General features: G+C 34.3%; 4 protein-coding genes across 4 annotated transcripts in view; 2 read left to right on the forward strand and 2 right to left on the reverse strand.

The window, feature by feature from the left end:
- Positions 1–1,466: 1,466 nt before the first annotated feature.
- Positions 1,467–5,782, forward strand: LOC101736484 (transcription initiation factor TFIID subunit 8). The gene is made up of 6 exons (XM_004928210.5): positions 1,467–1,786; positions 2,166–2,264; positions 2,796–2,983; positions 3,740–3,890; positions 4,426–4,560; positions 5,132–5,782. Exons 1-6 carry the CDS (start codon positions 1,639–1,641, stop codon positions 5,248–5,250), a joined length of 840 nt encoding a protein of 279 aa, XP_004928267.1. The 5' UTR covers positions 1,467–1,638; the 3' UTR covers positions 5,251–5,782.
- Positions 5,783–7,853: 2,071 nt separating this feature from the next.
- Positions 7,854–9,256, reverse strand: LOC101736622 (proteasome subunit beta type-2). Its single transcript, XM_004928211.4, has 4 exons — positions 8,986–9,256; positions 8,590–8,783; positions 8,180–8,342; positions 7,854–8,068 (listed from the first exon to the last, which is right to left on the reverse strand). The coding sequence occupies exons 1-4, from the start codon at positions 9,089–9,091 to the stop codon at positions 7,914–7,916; spliced, it is 618 nt and encodes a 205-aa protein (XP_004928268.1). The 5' UTR covers positions 9,092–9,256; the 3' UTR covers positions 7,854–7,913.
- Positions 9,257–9,959: 703 nt separating this feature from the next.
- On the forward strand, positions 9,960–13,793 carry LOC101736850 (synaptobrevin homolog YKT6). Its single transcript, XM_004928213.5, has 2 exons — positions 9,960–10,194; positions 10,302–13,793. The coding sequence occupies exon 2, from the start codon at positions 10,332–10,334 to the stop codon at positions 10,926–10,928; it is 597 nt and encodes a 198-aa protein (XP_004928270.1). The 5' UTR covers positions 9,960–10,194; positions 10,302–10,331; the 3' UTR covers positions 10,929–13,793.
- Positions 13,794–15,760: 1,967 nt separating this feature from the next.
- The window catches only part of LOC101746298 (uncharacterized), a 265,185-nt gene continuing 260,877 nt past the window's right edge, over positions 15,761–20,068 (reverse strand). The window contains exon 12 of the mRNA XM_012692077.4: positions 15,761–18,978. Coding sequence (XP_012547531.1) covers positions 18,777–18,978 — 202 coding nt within the window. The 3' untranslated portion in view covers positions 15,761–18,776. The remainder of the gene's footprint in view (positions 18,979–20,068) is intronic.

Here is a 20,068-nt window from a genome sequence, read left to right on the forward strand (position 1 = left end):
ACGTGGTCCAGTGTTGAAAAGCCTCTTCTGAAGCCTGCCTGTTCGATGGGTTGGTATTTCTCTGTGCTTTCTTTTATTTTTTTCTCTATTATTGAAGAGAACAGTTTATATAGTGAAGGTAGTAAGCTTATCGGTCTGTAATTACTTATATTATTAGGGTCTCCTTTTTTGTACAGTAAGATGATATCAGACTCTGACCATTGACGAGGTGTATACGAGCTGTTCAGTATCTGATTAAATAGTCGAGTTAGTGGTTTTGCTAGATACGCGCATCCGAGCTTTATGGTTTCGTTGGTGATCCTGTCGGGGCCTGGACTTTTCTCTATTTTTAGTGATTTAATCCCTTTAATCACTTCGGATTCGGAAGTAGAGACGAGAGCAGTCATAGACGAATACGAAGAAGACATAAAAGACGTTAAAGAAAAATTGATTTTGTTATTTAAATATATGTATTTTGTTTGTTTCTATTTTGTTTGTTGGAAACCCTAGTCGTACCACCTATTTACGAACATTATTAAAATACCTACTTTTTACTTGTATCTATTGTTATCAAAATTAAATTATAAGTTCTTGACTTGACCACGACTATGTGACCCCCTCCTGGCGCCAAAGCTGGATCCGCCGTTGAATGCACTGGACGTCTTATCCTTTAGGCCACGATGACTTTACAACTTCACACTTGTGCCATTTCATATTTCTTTTTTTGTGAATTTTGTGTTTATTTAATTAAAGGCTTTAAACCTCTTTGCCTGTCTTATGAACAATTAAAACAAAGAACTCTATCATAGATAATATACTTGTTGAATAGATAAGGATGATACAACTTGATAGAACAGACAAGGCGCTATGGGCTTAGATCCCCTTGCCTTTTCTAATAAAGAAAAATTGTACCAAAAAAAGTTTATGGATAGGTAGGGACTTTTTGGCGGGAACGAGAGGTGTCAAGTTGTGCGATTTGTTTTATTTTGTCTATTTAGTGTTTCTTCAATTTTAAATGTGTAATAACGGTGGTTTATTAACTGCTTATTATCTGTGAAAGTGCACAAATGTGGGAAAATGAAACAAAACCGTTGTACATAACTTCTTGGGATCCTCCAAAAAGCCCACTGAAAAAATCTCAGTAAACGACCACCATTTTACTGAGATTATATTTCATCCCATATGATCTCATCTCATTTCATTTAATTTCATCCCAGTTGATTAATGTCTCAAATTCTTCATTTCATTTCACTCCATATTATCATTTTTCATAAAAATATCCCATATCATATCATCTCACCTCATTTCAATTCATTTCATGTCAGAGATGGAATGGCATGACATCTTTCATATTAAATTAGTCAGCTTCATTTCATTTCATAATTCATAAAAAAAAGATTAGGCCGGTTGGTGTTATTTCTTTGCCTTTCCATTTGTAAAAATTAAACTACTAAGGAGTATGGGCTTAGATCCCCTTGCCTTACATAATAAGGAAAAATTGTACCAAAAAAAAAAGTTTATGGATATGTTTTGTTGACGAAGCGAAGTAAAGCAAATAATATTATAATTACATTAAGTGTATTATTTATGAGATAATTACAGTAAAAAAAGTAGTACATAGTTCGATAAGCCAATTAAAATTATCTAAAGAGCAGTAAAATGTCCGAGATGTCAGAAAAAACTGAAACTACATCTGATGCTCGTCGACGTATCTTAAACATTGCAGTTTCTACGGTATTATTGGAGACCGGTTTCGATGCTGCTGATAAAGTTTCGTTGGAAACTTTGACTGAAATGCTTCAATGTTGTACGTAAAACAATATCTTAAAATAACGTTTTACCAATAGACGTCTTTTTCATTACAGTTTAGTGCCAAGTGTATTTATATAATTGTATTTATATATTTCCACCAATAAAAGACCAGAAATTTTCTTTAAAGTAACAAATCAGGTACATATTTCACAGAAATAAAAATTTACTACTCATTACAAGAACTTCATACCAGGAAATTGGAATTTGCAAACAAAGTGAATTTACTTAATAGATATTGTGGTGCATTTATTAAAAAAATCAATATGCTTATGTTAACTAGCTCATTCACTGCTAGGAGCAAAGTTCAAAAACATAATTTATTTTTATGTAAAATATAATACCAATTACACTGTTATATTAATGGATTGTTTTAGTTTTTGCAGAAGTTGGGAATTCGGCGAAAGGATTTTGTGAGCTATCTGGACGGGTGGAGCCAGTGTTGGGTGATGTTGTAATGGCACTTATTAACATGGGTATAAATAAAACAAAACTTTATTTATAATTTTTATAATATAAACTTTATTTATAAAGTTCAGTATTTGCATTTTATATTTGAAAATGGGAAAGGAAACCTGTTATATTTGAGTCGTCTATTATCAAAGGCGGCAATCTGACTTTTGGACAATGATTGGTAAATCAGAAAAACGAATTATTGACTTTGTATTCCATCGGCAGTCACAAAACTCTTCGGAACGACATCTTAGATAAATAACAGGTTAACTATTAACCTTTATTTAATGCAGGTTTTGAACCGTATTCTTTGAAGGAGACGATTATATTCAAATCAATCTGTATTGACATATCAATAAAAAAAAATTGTCCAAATGCACAGATTGCCACCTTTGATAATAGACGACTCATTTGTAAATAAAAAAGTGATGAAGTTTCCAAATTTTTTCTCTGAATAGTAATATTCATAAATGTTAGTTTTCATGGTTATGAATAGATTAATAAAAAATGAGAAACTTTACTGAGTGCTTGTTAATCATCAATTTTTTTTTTAGGTATAAGCTTACAGGGTATTGAACAATATGCTGCTCGTCCAAATCGGCATGTAATTCAACCTCCTCAGCAAGCTCCTGCACCTCGCACCCCAGCTATGTTGTCAGCTGGCTCTAAAGCTAAACCAGCACCACATATACCTTTTCATTTGCCTCCATTACCAGATCCACATGCATACATCAGAACACCTGTGAGTATAAACCTTTAACCACAAATGTTATACTAAATAATAAGTAGGTAGTTGAATGATTTTTTGTTTAGTTTTAATCAAAATACAAAGCGAAGGATATAAAACAAAATGATTAAATAAATCATTGGGGACTTTTGAGGTGATGCTTAGTATTTTGCAGCAAAATAGAAATTAAAAGTTTTTTATGTTTTTTTTATTGCTTAGGTTTGTGGACGACATTTTCGCCCATCTGGTGTTAAGTGGTTACCGGAGCCCATAGACATCTACAACGTAAATGCTGTCACCCACCTTGAGATATGAGTTCCAAGGTCTCAGTATAGTTACAACGGGTACCCCACTCTTCCAACCAAAATACATTACTGCTTCACGCCAGAAGTAGGCAGGATGGTGGTACCTACCTGTGCGGACTCACAAGAGGTCCTACCACCATAATTACGCGAATTATAATTTTACGGGTTTCATTTTTATTACACGATGTTATTCTTTCACAGTGGAAGTCAATTGAGAACATTTGTTTAGTATGTATTTCATTAGAAAAATTTGTACTTGCCAGCGTGCTTTGAACACCAGTGCATTACTGGATACTAATGCACCGGACTTCTTATCCTTTAGGCCACGATGACTTCATTGTGATCAGTTTTGATGTTTATCATTTTTTATGAAGCAAAAAACCTTCTGCCAATATGTATATTCTTGAATAAATAAAGTTTGTGACTTCTAAATCGAACTAATTCGTTGTTTTTTTTTTAATTACAGACTCACAAGCAACCAGTAACTGAATATGAAGCCATTCGAGAGAAGGCAGCAACCCAAAAAAGAGACATTGAACGTGCTTTGACTAAATTCTTAGCAAAGACAAGTGAAACCCATAATTTATTTAATACAGAAGACAATCAGGTTTTTCCATGTATGAATAAACTCCTTTCATTTTGTATTAGGAATATTTCTCTTTATAGAGATATTAATAGACTGTTAACATCTCATGACCATGTCACTCATGTGATAAAAAGAAATGCATGTGTAATATATGTTCATAAAACTTCTTCCAGGATAAAAGAATAACATTTATAAAAAAATGCAACACATAGGCAGCTACTACCATGCATCCTTTTTCTGACAAGAAGGGGTGATGTGTTTTGGTTTGAACGATAGAACAGTTATTAAAAATATATTATCGAGATTTCAACCTTATGTCTCAAAGAGTGGGTGGCATTCACATTGTGATCTTTAGAGATTTTGGTAACCACTTAACACTAGGGGGCCTTGTACTTTATATAGTAGAAAACAGTATTTTATGAAGAATTTTAGTAGAAGTTCTTTTATTTCATAATTGTGAGTATGGTATCACCTTAAACTGAAGCTGAAATGTATAAAAAAAATTAAAATCTATATTGAAGTTAATCAAAATCTATACATAATGTGATTAATCTCACATGTTTCAGTAATCGCCTGTAAGCCTACGTTTCCAGCTTATTTGCCCTGTCTTTTACCAACGGACCAAGTCTTTGATTTTGATGAATTAGAATATCATTTTCAAGTCGCTAACAGAACTGAAGACTTGCCTGCTGATAAAAAAGGTATAATCTATATATTAATATGTGAAGCAAAAACTTTGTATCCCTTTTTACGAAAATTGCCTGGACGGAGGAGTATGAAATTTTCCACACTTATACAGAATATAGAGAAGAAGTGCACAATGCTAATATTTTTTTAAAATAATGCATAAAAGATACATTAAATCAATAAAGAAAACATTACACACACTACATAATAATATCATGTATTTGACGCACTGCATACTATTTATTGTCAAACTTTTGTTCTTGACGTCTGTGGTCAAATTGAGAATAGATTAAATATTGTTTGTCTTTATAATTTTTTTTTATAGTGTAACCTTGGCGAAATTTGTGATTATAGAAGTATAAAATACAATCATAATATTGTACAAACATACAATTCCAATTAATTATAGTCGAATTTCGACTACTGCGGGACCTCTAGTAAAACATTAAATTACAATCCAGTGTGTAAAATATGCTCGGCCCAATAGTCACAAGTTTGAAGTATTCTCAAATTGAATTTGTTGTTTATAATTAGTTTGAATTTATAGTGGATTTAGAACTTTATATAATCTATATCCTTTTTCAGATCAATCAGACAATGAAGGCGAAAATGGCGCTGACAATGATAATGCAAATATTTCACAATCTGAAAATCAAGAAAGTGCATTAACATCCAGTCCAGAGAGAAATAAATCTGGTGGATAGATTAATTATTTAGATAGTAATTTAAATTTGTTTTAAAATTCAAGTATATTTGAGTCGACTAATAGCAAAGCCGGCAATGTGACTTTTGGAAAATTATTGGTAAATCAGAAAAACGAATTATTGACTTTGTATTCCATTGGCAGTCACAAAACTCTTCTGAACGACATCTTAGATAAATAACAGGTTAAGTATTAACCTTTATTTAATGCAGGTTTTGAACCGTATTCTTTGAAGGAGACGATTATATTCAAATCAATCTGTATTGACATATCAATAACATTTTTTTGTCCAAATGCACAGATTGCCACCTTTGATAATAGACGACTCATTTATAAGTACATTGATTGTTTTTTCTCTTCGTTCTTCATTAATATATGAGAATAATACCTTCGAACCGAACATACCTAAAGGATTATTATATCCATCCATAGTATTCCATAGATCATTATGGAAACAATAAGGAAACATCAACGTTGATAAATCGTAAAAAAATATTTGTGTATAAATTAAATCAGATTTTTTTTTACTAATATTTTAGTGTATATCTTTCGCATTTTAATTAGTATTTTTGATACAGTCGGGTTTTTTGTTTAGTTAATTGATTTGTTGTAGATAACGGGTTAGATAGGTAATTAAGTAGATGATCTTCGTAAACAAATATTCTAGAACAGACGCAAATATTTTTATTGCGTTAGGAGGTAGACGAGCATACACTCTGCCTAATGGGGGTGCTTACCGATACACATATATGCATCAGTAACGCATAGCTGAACCGTTGCCTGCCACATAAGATTATTTTCAAACAAAAAAAGACATATAGCGCCCGGAAAATACCGCGGAGGGAATTTCAAAGTCGACCCTACCTACTAATACTACGTGATAAAAATGATCTCTGAAAACGGATATCTGATAATTGAACGGATAAGAGTCGAGATTGTGTGGCATTCGGCAAACTACCTTTAGCAATTCCCCAGAGAACTCCCCATGGATCATGTTACAAAACAAAGAGAACCGAAGTCCCTTCGTAGTTCAAACTCCAAGGTTCTAAATTATCCATGAGAACGTGATGAGATTATCGACAATCCAACCACTTCGATAAAGCGGCACGACACGAGAACCCTCTCATCGTGGCCGCCGGTAACTACATTCCCGATCCAGCGGACAGAATGGAAAACAGTCGACGTCGCCCAAAACACGTCATCTCGGATCCTCCTGATCCACTAACGGTGCTTCTAGGTACTTCAAGCACCCGTCACCGTTCTCGTCGAACCCGTCGCTTGCGACGAAGGGCTCGACGAGTAAATTAACCCTCAGACAGAGCCCACTGAGTTTCTCGCCGGATCTTCTCAGTGGGTCGCGATTCCGATCCGGTGGTAGATTCTGCGAAGCACGACTCTTGCTAGGGTTCGTGTTAGCATCGTCAACAGGCTTGAGCCCCGTGAGCTCACCTACTAGTTAAGGTTACGCTGGAATAGCCTCTCTAGGCTACCAGCTTAGGTAGGAAAAAAAAAAAAGACAATCCAAACGGCCGTCTTTTGCAAGGAGTTAAATGAAAGCAACTAGTAGTTGGGAGACCCGCCCAGAGTTGGGAACCCTACCCCACGCTAGGTCAGACATAGACCTTACAACTTATATCTCAAGGTGGGCGGCGCATTTACGTTGTAGATGTCTATGGGCTCCAGTAACCACTTAACACCAGATGGGCTGTGAGCTCGTCCACCCATCAAAGCAACAAAAAAAAATTATCTCATTGAAATAGTAATAGATAAGACGTAATGCTATAAACATGCTTATTACGTGAGAAGCAAGAGTATGCATTACTCTCGCGCAAGTTTTATTTTTACAGTATTCGTGCAAATTCTAAATTGCGGCGACATGACAAATATTCTTTCAATGAATTTTTAAAGGTCACTAAATTGAATTCATCTCATTTAGATATTCGCCTTAAAAGTTCTCGATGGATCGCATGACATTGATATGCAGGATGAAAAGCGTGGGGGAGACTGCAGTGCACTTAATGGAACACCCGTGTTAAAAGTCCTGGCATCGGAACAGCAATTGGCTTTTTTCAGTTCCTTGGAGATTCTGGAGAATGGTACACACAAAGGATGCCCACTGAACAGCCATGACTTTAATCATGACATCAGCTGCCAATCTCCAACGTAATGTAGGAGTCTGGTGCTAAGAACCTGCTCTATCATATTGGAAGATAAAGAAGTTATCAAGAGTAGTCTGTAACTATCCTAAAGGTTCTGACCCACGCTGCTTGGATCTCTACCCATGTCTACCCACATGAGTAGTAAATTTTTTTTATTGCCATGGTGGGCAGTTGAGTTTACGAACCACTTGGTGGTAAGTTGCTGATAGTCTGGCACTCAGGTGCACCATCAAACAGCTGCTACCTAAAGTAGTAATTATCTCTTAGGCTACTACTAAGAGAAAATATTCTACTTCTTAAAATATAACAACACAATTTTGAAATACATATAAGCCTATTATTATAATTAAGCCATAGTAATTACCAGTTAGAAAAAACAACCATCAAAGATATACCAGCTTGCAGTATGAATAATATTATGATGTTAAATGAATTTGATCACTAGTCATCTTACTCATAAAATTTATTCATTTAAAAGTTTATTTTCCATACAAAAAAGTGAAAATTATTGAAGAGATGCAGAATTAATGGTGGGCAGCACTTTAATCCCATCACGGTTTACAACAGTCACTTGGAAATTGGGGAGACTAACAAACAATCTTTTGTGAACTTCTTGAACACACTTCTTAAGGATGTCATATGCCTCTGTTTCTGTAGCATCTGAAATGAATAATGTTTTTATTTTGAGTTGCCACTTGATTAATACATTATTAAATTTATAAAATATTTTTACAGATGTTGAAATATAAACAAATATTATTAACTACTAACCTTTTTTATGGTAACGATCCATAATACTCAAACTTAGATATCCACCATAACCATGAGCTGCAAATGGTACCTTCACGCTTGATGCTAAATAGTCCATAAAATACAGTTCAGGTCCATTTTCTTTATCATAACCACCCATGAGCACATTTACAAAGTAGGGAGTCTGTAATTTTTTAGAATAAATATTGAAACTTCTCAACAGTACAAAAATTTTCAACTAATAGTTAATTCTATAGGTACAATAATTGATTAAGAATCAAGATTTTTTGTGGAGAATGTTCATCGTCATCATCAACGCACAATCGTCCACTGCTCGACACAGATCTCAATTCATACCACTGAGTCTTCAGCTCTCCGAAAAATAATAACTGTCATGAATCAATCATAATAGAAATAAAAACACAACTTACACTGCTCCTAAGATACTCTGCGAGATTACGACGTGTGAAACTGGCTGCAGCTGAGGGCCCCAATTCATACCCATTACGCATTTTATACAACTGAATATTTTTTGCAATATATTCAGCAAATTGATTTGTGTCTCCTGAGTCACCAATGACACCCATTACTAATCTATCAGATATCTTATAGATCTTTTCTTCATCTGTAAAATAGAATAAAAACTTTGATTATATAGTATAGTTTATTTGAAAAATTGGTATTAGAAGTTAGATTCCATTAGTACAAATAAAATGCCAAAAAGCAACCTAACAAGTTTACTTGAACCGTTTTTAGATCTGTTTTTATTTATAAAACTAATTTGATCTGAAAATACAGAGGATTCTGTTACAAATTTGCAAACTCACCGTCTTTCATGATCATAATGCTGTGGCTGTTGCTCTGATCGGCTGCTATCATAACAAAGTCGTTGCACTGTATTCCTAAGAGACATTGTAAGTTTATATTTGACATTTTGCAGTCGTATTACTTAATTAGCTTTCACTGCAAATAGTCTTTTCAAGATAGAGATACTTCAATCAATTGAACTGAATTATTTACTTAATTAACTTAGCTATTCTGCCTGTGCGGCCTTAAATTTCATAAATTGTCAAATCACTTTCAGTGTTGTCAGTGTTGAGAGTGTTGCGTGCATACCTTGGTATTGGTAGTAATTCATGGTTTCGGTTTTTTGGAGAAAAGTTGGAGCTATATTTCGTTTACCTATGTGATAGGAATTAATAAGTAGTTAAAATACAAAAAAGAAAGTGCACTAATGTGGGAAAATGAAACAAAGCTGCTGGACGTCACTTCTCGGGATCCTCCAAAAAGTCTCAGTAGATGACCACCATTTTATTAAGATTATATTTCATCCCATATCATCTCATCTCATTTCATTTGATTTCATACCAGTTGATTAATGTCTCGAATTAATAATCTTCATTTCATTTCATCATTTTTCATATAAATAAGAAAATAAATTAAAATAAAACATGACTTAAAGGTCTCTGGCGTTAATGAACGCACATTTTTATGATGCGTAAGCCGGAACGCACGAGATGTGGGAAAAAGAATATAGTCTGTGACACGGGACCTTTTTACCGCCAAATATTTAAAACGACAAATAATTTATAATGTGTTTAATAACTAATGTAATATAATTACTTAGAATTGTTTATGCCGCTACAACAATAAAATTTATATTGTTTCAACTGTGGTGTTAATTACATAAAACACGACTACGGCGAAATAAAGAAGGGACTCTATATGAGCTCCCTTAGGTCTTAGTTACCAGGTCATAAAATCCCTTAAAAAAATTCTTAATAATCTGTGAAAGAGATATTCTCATGACGTAGGCATTAAGACATTTATGACAAATAACCAAGGCCAAATAGTAAAAAATCACTTTTTACGATTTCACGAAGAAAAATTATCTTACAAATGTATTAAAATAATTTTAAGACTTTTGTCTGATTTCGGGTAATCTAATATTGTAGCACGTCCAAGATTGTACAAACGTAAAATTCATTCAGAAGGCTCATTTACGACGAATTAAACGACGAGCTATTGAATCTTGGGTAATATATTTTTTCTTTTATTTTGAATTCTTCTAATATATTTCTTAAAATTCAGACTTTTCATTATTTTTGTAGTTTTTCTGTATTAAAACTGTTTTAATTTTCAGAGACCGAGCGATAAAAATTATCTAACAAAAATGGTGAAAGTTTATGCACTACTTGTATTGTACAAAGGGATTAATAATGCATCCATTCTGAAAGGTGCTTATGATCTTCGGAGTTTTAGTTATTTTCAAAGAAGTTCAGTGCAAGAATTTATGACTTTTGTTAGTAAAACTATGGTAGAGAGGACACATCCAGCATCAAGGCAATCAGTTAAGGAAGGAGAGTATATGTTGCAAGTGTATGTGCGTGCAGATAATTTAGCTGGAGTATTGATATCCGATCACGAGTATCCTAACAGAGTAGCACACACTTTGATCACTAAAACTCTTGATGAGTTTACAGCTGCAGTTCCATCAAGCACTTGGGCTACGGGTAAAGAATCAACAATTGATTTTCCATCATTGGCTTTACATTTAGAAAAATACCAAAATCCCAAAGAAGCTGATGCATTGACGAAAATTCAAAATGATCTGGATGAAACGAAAATTATTTTACATGATACAATAAAAGCTGTACTTGAGAGAGGTGAGAAGTTAGATGATTTGGTTGCTAAGTCAGACAGCCTGTCGATGCACAGTAAAGCATTTTATAAGACTGCGGCAAAAACTAACAGTTGTTGTAATTTTTGAACAGTATATTATTATGATTAACTGTTAACAAAAATGGCCATAACTATTGTAGTATTGTTGATAGTTGCTGAATGCTATGTACTATTTAAAAAAATTATATGAGGTTTGATATAGCTTTTAGGGATTATAAAATATAATTGTATCTCTGATTAATCTGTAACCTGTCACTAAGAGAGTGGCAACTAGCCACAAATACTAAAACCAATTTTAGCAAAGGCTTGAAGAATTATCCTGACCCATCGAATTAAAAGTTCAAACAAATATTGAATCATCATCTTTTCCTTAAGAAATTTCCTTTTATGTTTGTCTGGAAGTTTGTTTCCTAAAATTTAAAAATTTTAGAGGGATAATTTATTTTATTACCTCTTGAGATTACGTTTGTGTTGTAAATTATGATTGTAACTCTAAATCATACAATTATGGCTAAGAGCCAAGAAAAAAAAAAATTAGTTGAAGACTTTTGGGTTTGTTAGAATTGGAGAGCAACATAATTATTAACATTACAACATTATTATTTATATTATTGAGTAATTTAAGAGCAGTGAGTTTAATGTTTAAACTACAAATGGGTCATCATGTCATACTAATTAAAATTGATTATTCCAAAGTAGTATAGTATATCATGAAAATAACTCTAAGGTACCAAGTGTACATATGTTGTAACTTGTTATTCTGTTGCAGATTACTGTAGTATACTTGAATTCTTAACTAATTAAATTTTTGGTCTTAATTGCAATTGTTAAACAAGTCCAGATGCAGACATTTTGAATTATTTTCATCATCACAATGAATGTCGACTTACAGTATTGGTCTAAGGTCTAATAAATGGGTTAAGGATCGTGTGATTTCATTGCAATAATGTACAAAAAACCATGCACAAAACATTTGCAATAACAGCTTAGAAAAGAAAGATTGTGAAAGTGACTTATTTCATGGTTTTTACTAAAATTTAAATGTGAGCTTTATTTAAGTGATAAATGGTTAAATAGGAATAGAAGTTTAACAATTCAGAGAAAAATGTTATAATTATGAATTATGAAGTCTTCTTATTGCATTCCTCAAAAATGATGTTGTTAAAAAATAAATATATCTATGTATGAAAAAATTATTAATGGTAATGTATAGGCCAGTTATTAAAGAAAAATTTGATCAAATGCTGCAGTTTATCAAATTCGATTATATTATACAAGTTGAAGTAGTTTGCAAAATTGATCTGAACTGTTGGGATGATGTAACAATATTCCGATAATAGCTAGCCATTAGGAGAAAATTGCCATTCAAGAGTTGAATTCGTGACATTAATTTTAACAGGCAAGAATGATCTGTTCTGCTCTTAATTAAGAAATTCGTTATCAGCAGGCTTGTTTATAGGCATATTATTTATTATGTGCAAATATAAAGACATTGCACTGAGAATGTTTAATATTTTGAAAATATTCAATTCTTCAATTGCATCACAACTGCTAAACAAGTTTGATCTAGTGAGTCTGTGACACTATTCATTCAGTCACAACCAAAGTTCATTCATAACCCTTGCAGAGGTGTCGGTCATAATCACACGTTTAGGATTACACATGGTGGATGCATTACATACAGTGCCTGAAACAAATTCTGTATAATGCAATGGGATAAAATCGTGATGATCATGTTTGCTTCCATTGCCATCTTTATAGCAATATATAGATATTGTCAAAGGCATGGGAGCCTGTTTGTAGCTAGCATTTGGTATTAAAATAATAGTAAAGAACAGGAACAAATGTAACTATAGTATCATATTTACCATCTATAAACAATTGAAAATCATTTAGTATTGGCGTCAGTTGCCTGAATGGCAACATGAAGACGTGATATTTTTGTGCTCATACTCATGAATCTTTTATATTGCTTTTTCGTTAACATGTTGAACGCCACATGAAAAATCGACTATTTTCATTCAGGCCATGATGCTCACCGGTGAGCCTTTTACTGGTGATAGCACGTCTTGTGAGTCTGCACTGGTATGTACCATCGTCCTGCCTATATCTTCCACCCATCTAAGCAATAAAAAAAAGCCTTATCGTAGTGAAACGTTCGGCCATGAGGCTCGCCCGGGAGTCACGCGAGGGTTCCAACGTAAACGCTTCCTACACACAAATTGCAGCTATCAAACAAAACGCGTATGAAAGTGAGCCGCGTGGCCCTTTAACCAAACCGAACGCCTTGGTTTTCAAATCCCATAGAAAGTTGGTTCTTATCAAGATTATTTATTGCCTTTTAAAATATCTTAAAAACTAGCCTGTAAAATTCGCTAATTTTCACCATCCGTGCAAATTATCGCATTTTATATATTTTAGAATTCAAATCTAGTTGTTAAAAATTACTGATTCCCTGATTTTGGCTTGGCCTGAATGGTATAGTAAGTACGCTAGGCCCTTAAGTGGGCCGCATGGCATTCAAGGTGTTAATGAAGAAAAAAAAGAGAAAAACAGTTACATTTTATTTTTATCATTATAAATGTAAACAAGCCTTAGGATATGTTAAAAGTTAATGAAACCTATGAAATATGTATGTAATTTGAAAATTATGAAATGTAAAGAAACGCTGATGTGAATAGGGAAATTCCCTTTTTTGGTGTTAAGGCTTAACAGTTAAGCAGAAAAAGATCTATATTTAATGTACTAATCTAAATCGAACATATTGTACCTTCAATAGTATATTATATTTATCTGCAATGTAGGTTAAAACATACTTTATTTTGGGTGATAATTTTATTACATTACCAAATAAATAATTAGAATGTTAAAGAACGATGTGTATGTGTTGAAGAGTCGGATTCCAATTGTATATCCATTATTGTAACTAAATATAGTCGAATGTTTGCTGTTATCTTTATGTTTTTATTCTGTTCATTACCTTTATTCCAAAAAGTTGTGTTTCCGCCCCTACTAATAAAGGTAGTGTAACATTAAAATCATTTATTGTGTTTCTAAGAATATGAATTAAGCAAAGAGAGAATACAAAAAGTTAATACAGATGTGCATTGCCTATACAAATACTTGGATGGCGAAAAAGTGTCAATCTCATAAAGATATGAGATTTTTTGTCAACACCTAAAAGGTGAGACCCGGTGTATTGTTATCAAGCGATGCCACTGTCGTATTCAAGATTAGGCGATGCTACTAACAAAGGGAAGTACTGATTTTTTTTAGGATTTTTTTTTCATAATGGCGGACTCCATATTTTGACTCCAATTGCAAATAAATTATCTTTTTTTATGAATGAGGCCTTTACCTTTTTATCAGGACAGGTGCGCGAGCATAGTCTCGGTCAGGAGGGGTGCACAGCAGCCAAAGCGCCTCCAAAGCAGACCTAACAACTCAAGAGCAGTTGCTTCGCGAAGGTCCCACAGAAAATCCAGCGAGAAACTCAGCGGGCTGTTTCAGTTAGGTTGCACGTCGGACCCTTTGCCGAGTTCGATGAGCACTTACCGGGGTCCCTAAACCTGCTCCTAGTGTTAGAGCTGAAGACGTCTAATGCAAGAGTTCTTGGATCTAATGGATCCGTAAGGACGTGCTTAGGGCGTCGACGGTGACTTGCTTCTGCGTGATCAGGATTCGGGGTGTAGTCAGAGGCGGCGTCAGCATTATCATGACGCATTGTAACAAGATTTCAAACACGGCGTGTCGTGACCGAAATGATAAAAAGATTCAAGGTGTAATTCGATTAAACGATACGACTATGGCAATGTTCGAAGAACGTAAACAGCAGTTTTTTTTAATGCAATGCTGACCTTACACTGGTTTATAAAACACTTCCGTGGTGGGATAACGTGTAAACATGTAAAATAGAAATCGACACGAATTGTATAATTACTGAGACGTGATGGGCCCGCGCTGGTAGATTAACTTAATTTTGATTGTTTTTATTTTACAAATTGTTAATTTGTTTATGTAGCAAGTCCAAGAGTTTTTACTGGTGGTAGGACCTCTTGTGAGTCCGCGCGGGTGGGTACCACCATCCTGCCTATTTCTGCCGTGAAGCAGTAATGCGTTTCGGTTTGAAGGGTGGGGCAGTCGTTGTTTACTGGTGGTAGGACCTCTTGTGAGTCCGCACGGGTGGGTACCACCACCCTGCCTATTTCTGCCGTGAAGCAGTAATGCGTTTCGGTTTGAAGGGTGGGGCAGCCGTTGTAACAACACTTGAGACCTTAGAACTTATATCTCAAGGTGGGTGGCGTATTTACGTTGTGGATGTCTATGGGCTCCAGTAACCACTTAACACCAGGTGGGCTGTGAGCTCGTCCAACCACCTAACCAATAAAAAAACTTCAGAGGTGTCAAGGGACACCCGGATGGAACGAAGTTCCTTTCGATTAATTAGTGAAGGAATTGTAATTTTTTTTTAAAGTTATTGTAATAAATTACGGCATTATGAAGAAGAAAAAAACAATACTATGAACTAAATGACTATTGTTGAAACGCTATCTCGAGAAACTGTACTCATTACGCGGACCAATCGGATACGAGCAATGTCACGCGATAAGCGCCTACACGTTGATTGGTCAGAATGACGGATCTAAAAAGTGTCGTGACAACTTTTCGTAAGAATTTTTTCCGTCTAGCCCCCTTTCACAACGCGGGATAAGGAACTTCGTTCCAAAAAAAAAAATGTGTTCAGATTTCATTTCTATTATACTATAGCCATAACATAGCCTTTCTACTACACAAACATTCATTATTCAAAAATGGTGCGGGATTGACGTCTATTTTCGTCAACTGTACGGAATGGCTCAGCGTGCGGAATAAAAATAATACCCAGCACATTTTATTTTTATCACAAATAAAAGAACCAGGTGAAATAAAAATACATATATTAATTACATCAATATTAAATTACAGCCAACATAACTATGTAAGGTTACATTAATAAAAATATACCTATATAATTTTCATTGAAACAAATAAATAATAAAACAAGGTATTTTATTTCTTACAAGTAATACCTAAATCTAAAAATCATTGACTATAAGGATTCGCGATTGTGGAGTAAGGTAACATTTTTAAAACAATCCACCTACAAGCAAGGGAGCTCACTTATAGTTTACATAGAGTTTATATTATGGAATTTACTCATTAATTCTATAATTAATTAATAGTACTTAATGAGCATGGATATTGAAATAATCGACACACAACATTTTGAATTTTTTTTTTTCGCGCGAAGATTTCTTTTTCCACTAAATGCATTTACGGCTTTGGTGTGATATAACACAGTAACTTAATGATGGTTAATATTTATTTTTCAAATTTGGATCTTAATAATATGTGTGTATGAATTTATCTGGAAGAACTACAAGGAATAATTTTTAATTGACCGAGTGCATTTATAAATTGTTTTATTTGCTATGCACTATACATAAATGTTTTTATTTTGGTCTCGTGCCAGACAAATACGAGTTTTTAGACGGTTCTAGTTACATATTGTACCGATTTTTCCATTATCCATGTAACCTAAATAGAAAGAGTTGGTATTACGATATTATTACCATTTTGCAGCTAAATTTTTGGCATCAAGCAATAAGAGGAAAAAAGGAAAAGACTAACGTAATAGCTTTGGAATAGACAACCAGTAAGGTTGTGTTACTGAATTTGTCGCTATCAAGTTGAACCAAAAACGATAACAACTTCCACGAATAAGTTGGACAGTCTACATAATATTTTTGTTGTTGACAATGTTCATATTAATTACTAGATATATCAATCTGTTTATGTTGATTCTTATAATGTTGGAAGAATTATTGTTATGTCTGGAGCGACGTTTAAACAAATTAGTTATTTTTAAAATTAGCATTTGCGTTTCAAATACGTTTTTATGACATAAGATCTACACATAGGATTCATTTTTACAGTTTGTACGAGGTAATTACAGTTACTACTTGAATATATTGATTCACTTCATTCACTTCTATTATTAATAGTATTGAGTGCCACACAGATTCAGAAATAATCACTTCTCTAACTGTTCAAACAGATAATGAATCAGCAAAAACATTACATTAATAGCTGTAATTGTGCAGATCTCTATATAATATTGATATAAAAATGTTAATTAATCAAACAAATGAAACTTAATGTTTTTTTACAAATAAAATTCATGAACAAACCTATTGGAAAGGAAATATTGAAAGGACAACAAATGAGAACGATAGAGGCTCAAAATAAAGTATTAAAGATTATTTACAACGAAATTTAACATTTTTACCCAGTCGTAGCCAACGTAGAGATACATTGTAGGAAATAGTGAAGAGGTTAGAAAACTGCAAATATATAAATGCCCTTTTAAAATATTCCACAAGGAAAATATAACGTCAATATAGATTCTCCATTTATTTCACACTACTTAAAATTATATTCTAATGATAAGAGATTTCACTATTCAAGTCTTACAATATATCTCTTTATTTAACACTCAAGTGTTTGTTATACATCTATGTTCTAGTATTACTTTTAAAATATGTTACATGTTCCCACTTGTTTTTTTTTTTATTTGTAAAATGGTGGATGACATGTCTGACTCTATTAGAAAACTTTAACAGAGTTCTGTTTCCGGTTCAAGTAAAATATTATGAAAAATCAGGAAATAAATTTTTTGATACAATTTTGAAAAATCAGTCTTTCTGAAATTAATTGTTGACAGATAGTTATTGAAAACGAAAAATGAACTGCCCGTAGGACAAAAGGCCGAAATGCATTAATGAAATCAATTCCTTTGAAGGCAGGGAGGGGTGAAGTTTCATTTTCTGGTCAGTGGTATACCGAATTATATTTAGATGATAAAGTCACACATTAAACACGTCTGTTTAGGATGCGGTAGTAAAATACAGAAACTCTAGCTTGCAGGCGGGGTTCTTTGTACAGGACAAATTGATTGTATCCATTTAGGCTTGTGATGTCAAAGTGACGACAGCAAAAATGTGATCTTGAATTCTTTACAAGAATCATGGGCACGTTTTTGTTTAAAATGCTTCAAAACAAATATATTTACAACTACTGCGTACTACACAGTTTAGTCGCGCAGTGCGACACACAATTAGGATATCATTTGATTTAAATAACATGGTTTTGATCATCGCATAATCGCTGTCACGTAACTGTCATCTTAACTAATTAAAGAATAATTTAATATAGACTCTACTTTGACAACAATGTAACAATTATTAAAAATTAATTATAAATGCTTTATCTATTTCATGTAGCCAAATAGAACGGTGAAAGGAATATTGTATCAGCCACAAACATTATTTAATTAAAACTTAGCACGCTTTCACAGTCTCTACATGTAAGCACAATAAACTCGCTCATATCACTTCGAAGCAAAAGGAAAATATATCGCTATACATAATTATCCCAACGCGATCTCTTAAATCTACTTACACATTACAAAAGGCATCTCTTGATACAATACAAAATTAATACAGCAAATCACTGTCATAATGAAAAACAAAAATTCTAACACGATTCACGACACAAGCAACACAATCGACGTATCGGCGAATACTAACACATCGATTTATCTACTTCACATTAAAAATAGCAATAGTTCACGCTACCGTTTGCACCAGGGGAAAGTAGAATTTGTACTAATCAAGGGCTTCAAGGGCACTACTACGATTCAAGAAAAATCACGTCCTCATTTACTTTTTTAACGTGCACGAGTTCTTTTTTAAACCGAGTACCGAAACGTACCGTCGACAAAACAACTTCGTAACTTTGGTGTTTATCTCCTTTTGAAACAGACGATAGTTTATTACATTGAGATCGACGCGAGACGGATCTCCAGAACGAGGGCCTAACGTTTCTTTGATGCAGCTCACTTGTTGGAGACGTGTATCCTCTTGGATCTGAAGTCGTATATCTTGCGGCAGAATAGGACGAGCTCCGGCGAAACGGCGGGCGGGAGTTTGGCGTCGTTGGGCACGCACGCGGCGACGGCTTCGCTCGATGGTATCGGCGGAACGATCGACGGCCTAGCGGGGACACCCGCCTCTATTGCCTTTAGCCGCTTCCTGTATCTGTTCCGGGAACAATTAGAAATTACTAAAACTACATACTTTTGTGTTTTTTTTTAATTCAGAGTATACATACGAAAACTGTAAACTATATTCGTAATGTCATAAATTGTGAATTAAGAAATAAAATTTTTTATATAACTTATGTATATGACAATATTTTCGGCTATTAATCATAAGATATGGTCTGATTAGACTTAATTTTTTTTCCTGCCTAAGCTGATGGTCTTGAGATACTAACCCTAGCAAGACCAATGCTTCGCAGAATCTACTCATCATCATCATCATAGTCGGTTGCTCTTGGCATAGCAGTCGTGGTCATGTGGAATTCCAGCCTTGACAGATGTTTTCCATAGTTTTCGAACCGAGGCCTGGCGCACGCACTCGTTAGGAGTAAGGGTAGAACGGAACTAAGATTAAATCCGACCCAAAGTCAACCCCACCTGCACGCACAGACAGTTTATATGCTTAAACTGTCTGTGGCGGTGTAATCACCGCGGTGCTCCTAACAGCTAGATAGCGGACGGAGCTCTGGCGACCGAGCAATGGCGGTATAACCATACTCCCAACTGAGATCAATCTGACCTCGGTTGGATGAGGCTACAACGGCCTTGGTGGCTTAAATCCCTCCTTAAAAGGTTGGTGCAGAAGGCCAGGGAAACCACTGCGCTATATTCACAAGAAAGTCATGAATAGGCAGAATCGACTACCGGATCGGAAATGTGACCCACTGAGAAGATCCGGCGAGAAACTCAGTGGGCTGTGTCTGTGGGTTAATTTACTCGCCGAGCGCTTCGTTCGCGCGACGGGTTCGATGAGAACGGTGACCGGACTCGACTTCGATCATCATTAGTTATTACTTGTTCTATTATTTACGCGTCATCCGTCCGTATAGATTACTTCTGTCATTTTCTTACGTCGTCGTTTTGATGGCCTAACCTTTTGGCCTTTGGGCAACGGAACGTCCAAAATCACACCGGGCATTTTATTTTTAGAGTCCCAGTGTTTGAGATGCCTATATACATACATTCAAATATATAATTATTTATGTATGTTTATCTAACAATTTCTGGCTTCAATGATACAGGGAGTC

This window comes from Bombyx mori, chromosome 18, assembly GCF_030269925.1.
Source record: "Bombyx mori chromosome 18, ASM3026992v2".
In the NCBI taxonomy this organism is placed as follows: Eukaryota; Metazoa; Arthropoda; class Insecta; order Lepidoptera; family Bombycidae; genus Bombyx; species Bombyx mori.

Excerpts from the sequence above, each read along its gene's own strand:
- LOC101736622 (XM_004928211.4), bottom strand. The coding sequence starts at position 9,091 with ATGTCAAATATAAACTTACAATGTCTCTTAGGAATACAGTGCAACGAC. Across the intron at positions 8,784-8,985 it reads CATTATGATCATGAAAGACG|ATGAAGAAAAGATCTATAAG; the intron begins GTGAGTTTGCAA and ends TCTATTTTACAG. Across the intron at positions 8,069-8,179 it reads GGATCGTTACCATAAAAAAG|ATGCTACAGAAACAGAGGCA; the intron begins GTTAGTAGTTAA and ends TATTCATTTCAG.
- LOC101736484 (XM_004928210.5), top strand. The coding sequence starts at position 1,639 with ATGTCCGAGATGTCAGAAAAAACTGAAACTACATCTGATGCTCGTCGA. Across the intron at positions 2,265-2,795 it reads AATGGCACTTATTAACATGG|GTATAAGCTTACAGGGTATT; the intron begins GTATAAATAAAA and ends TTTTTTTTTTAG. Across the intron at positions 4,561-5,131 it reads CTTGCCTGCTGATAAAAAAG|ATCAATCAGACAATGAAGGC; the intron begins GTATAATCTATA and ends ATCCTTTTTCAG.
- LOC101736850 (XM_004928213.5), top strand. The coding sequence starts at position 10,332 with ATGGTGAAAGTTTATGCACTACTTGTATTGTACAAAGGGATTAATAAT.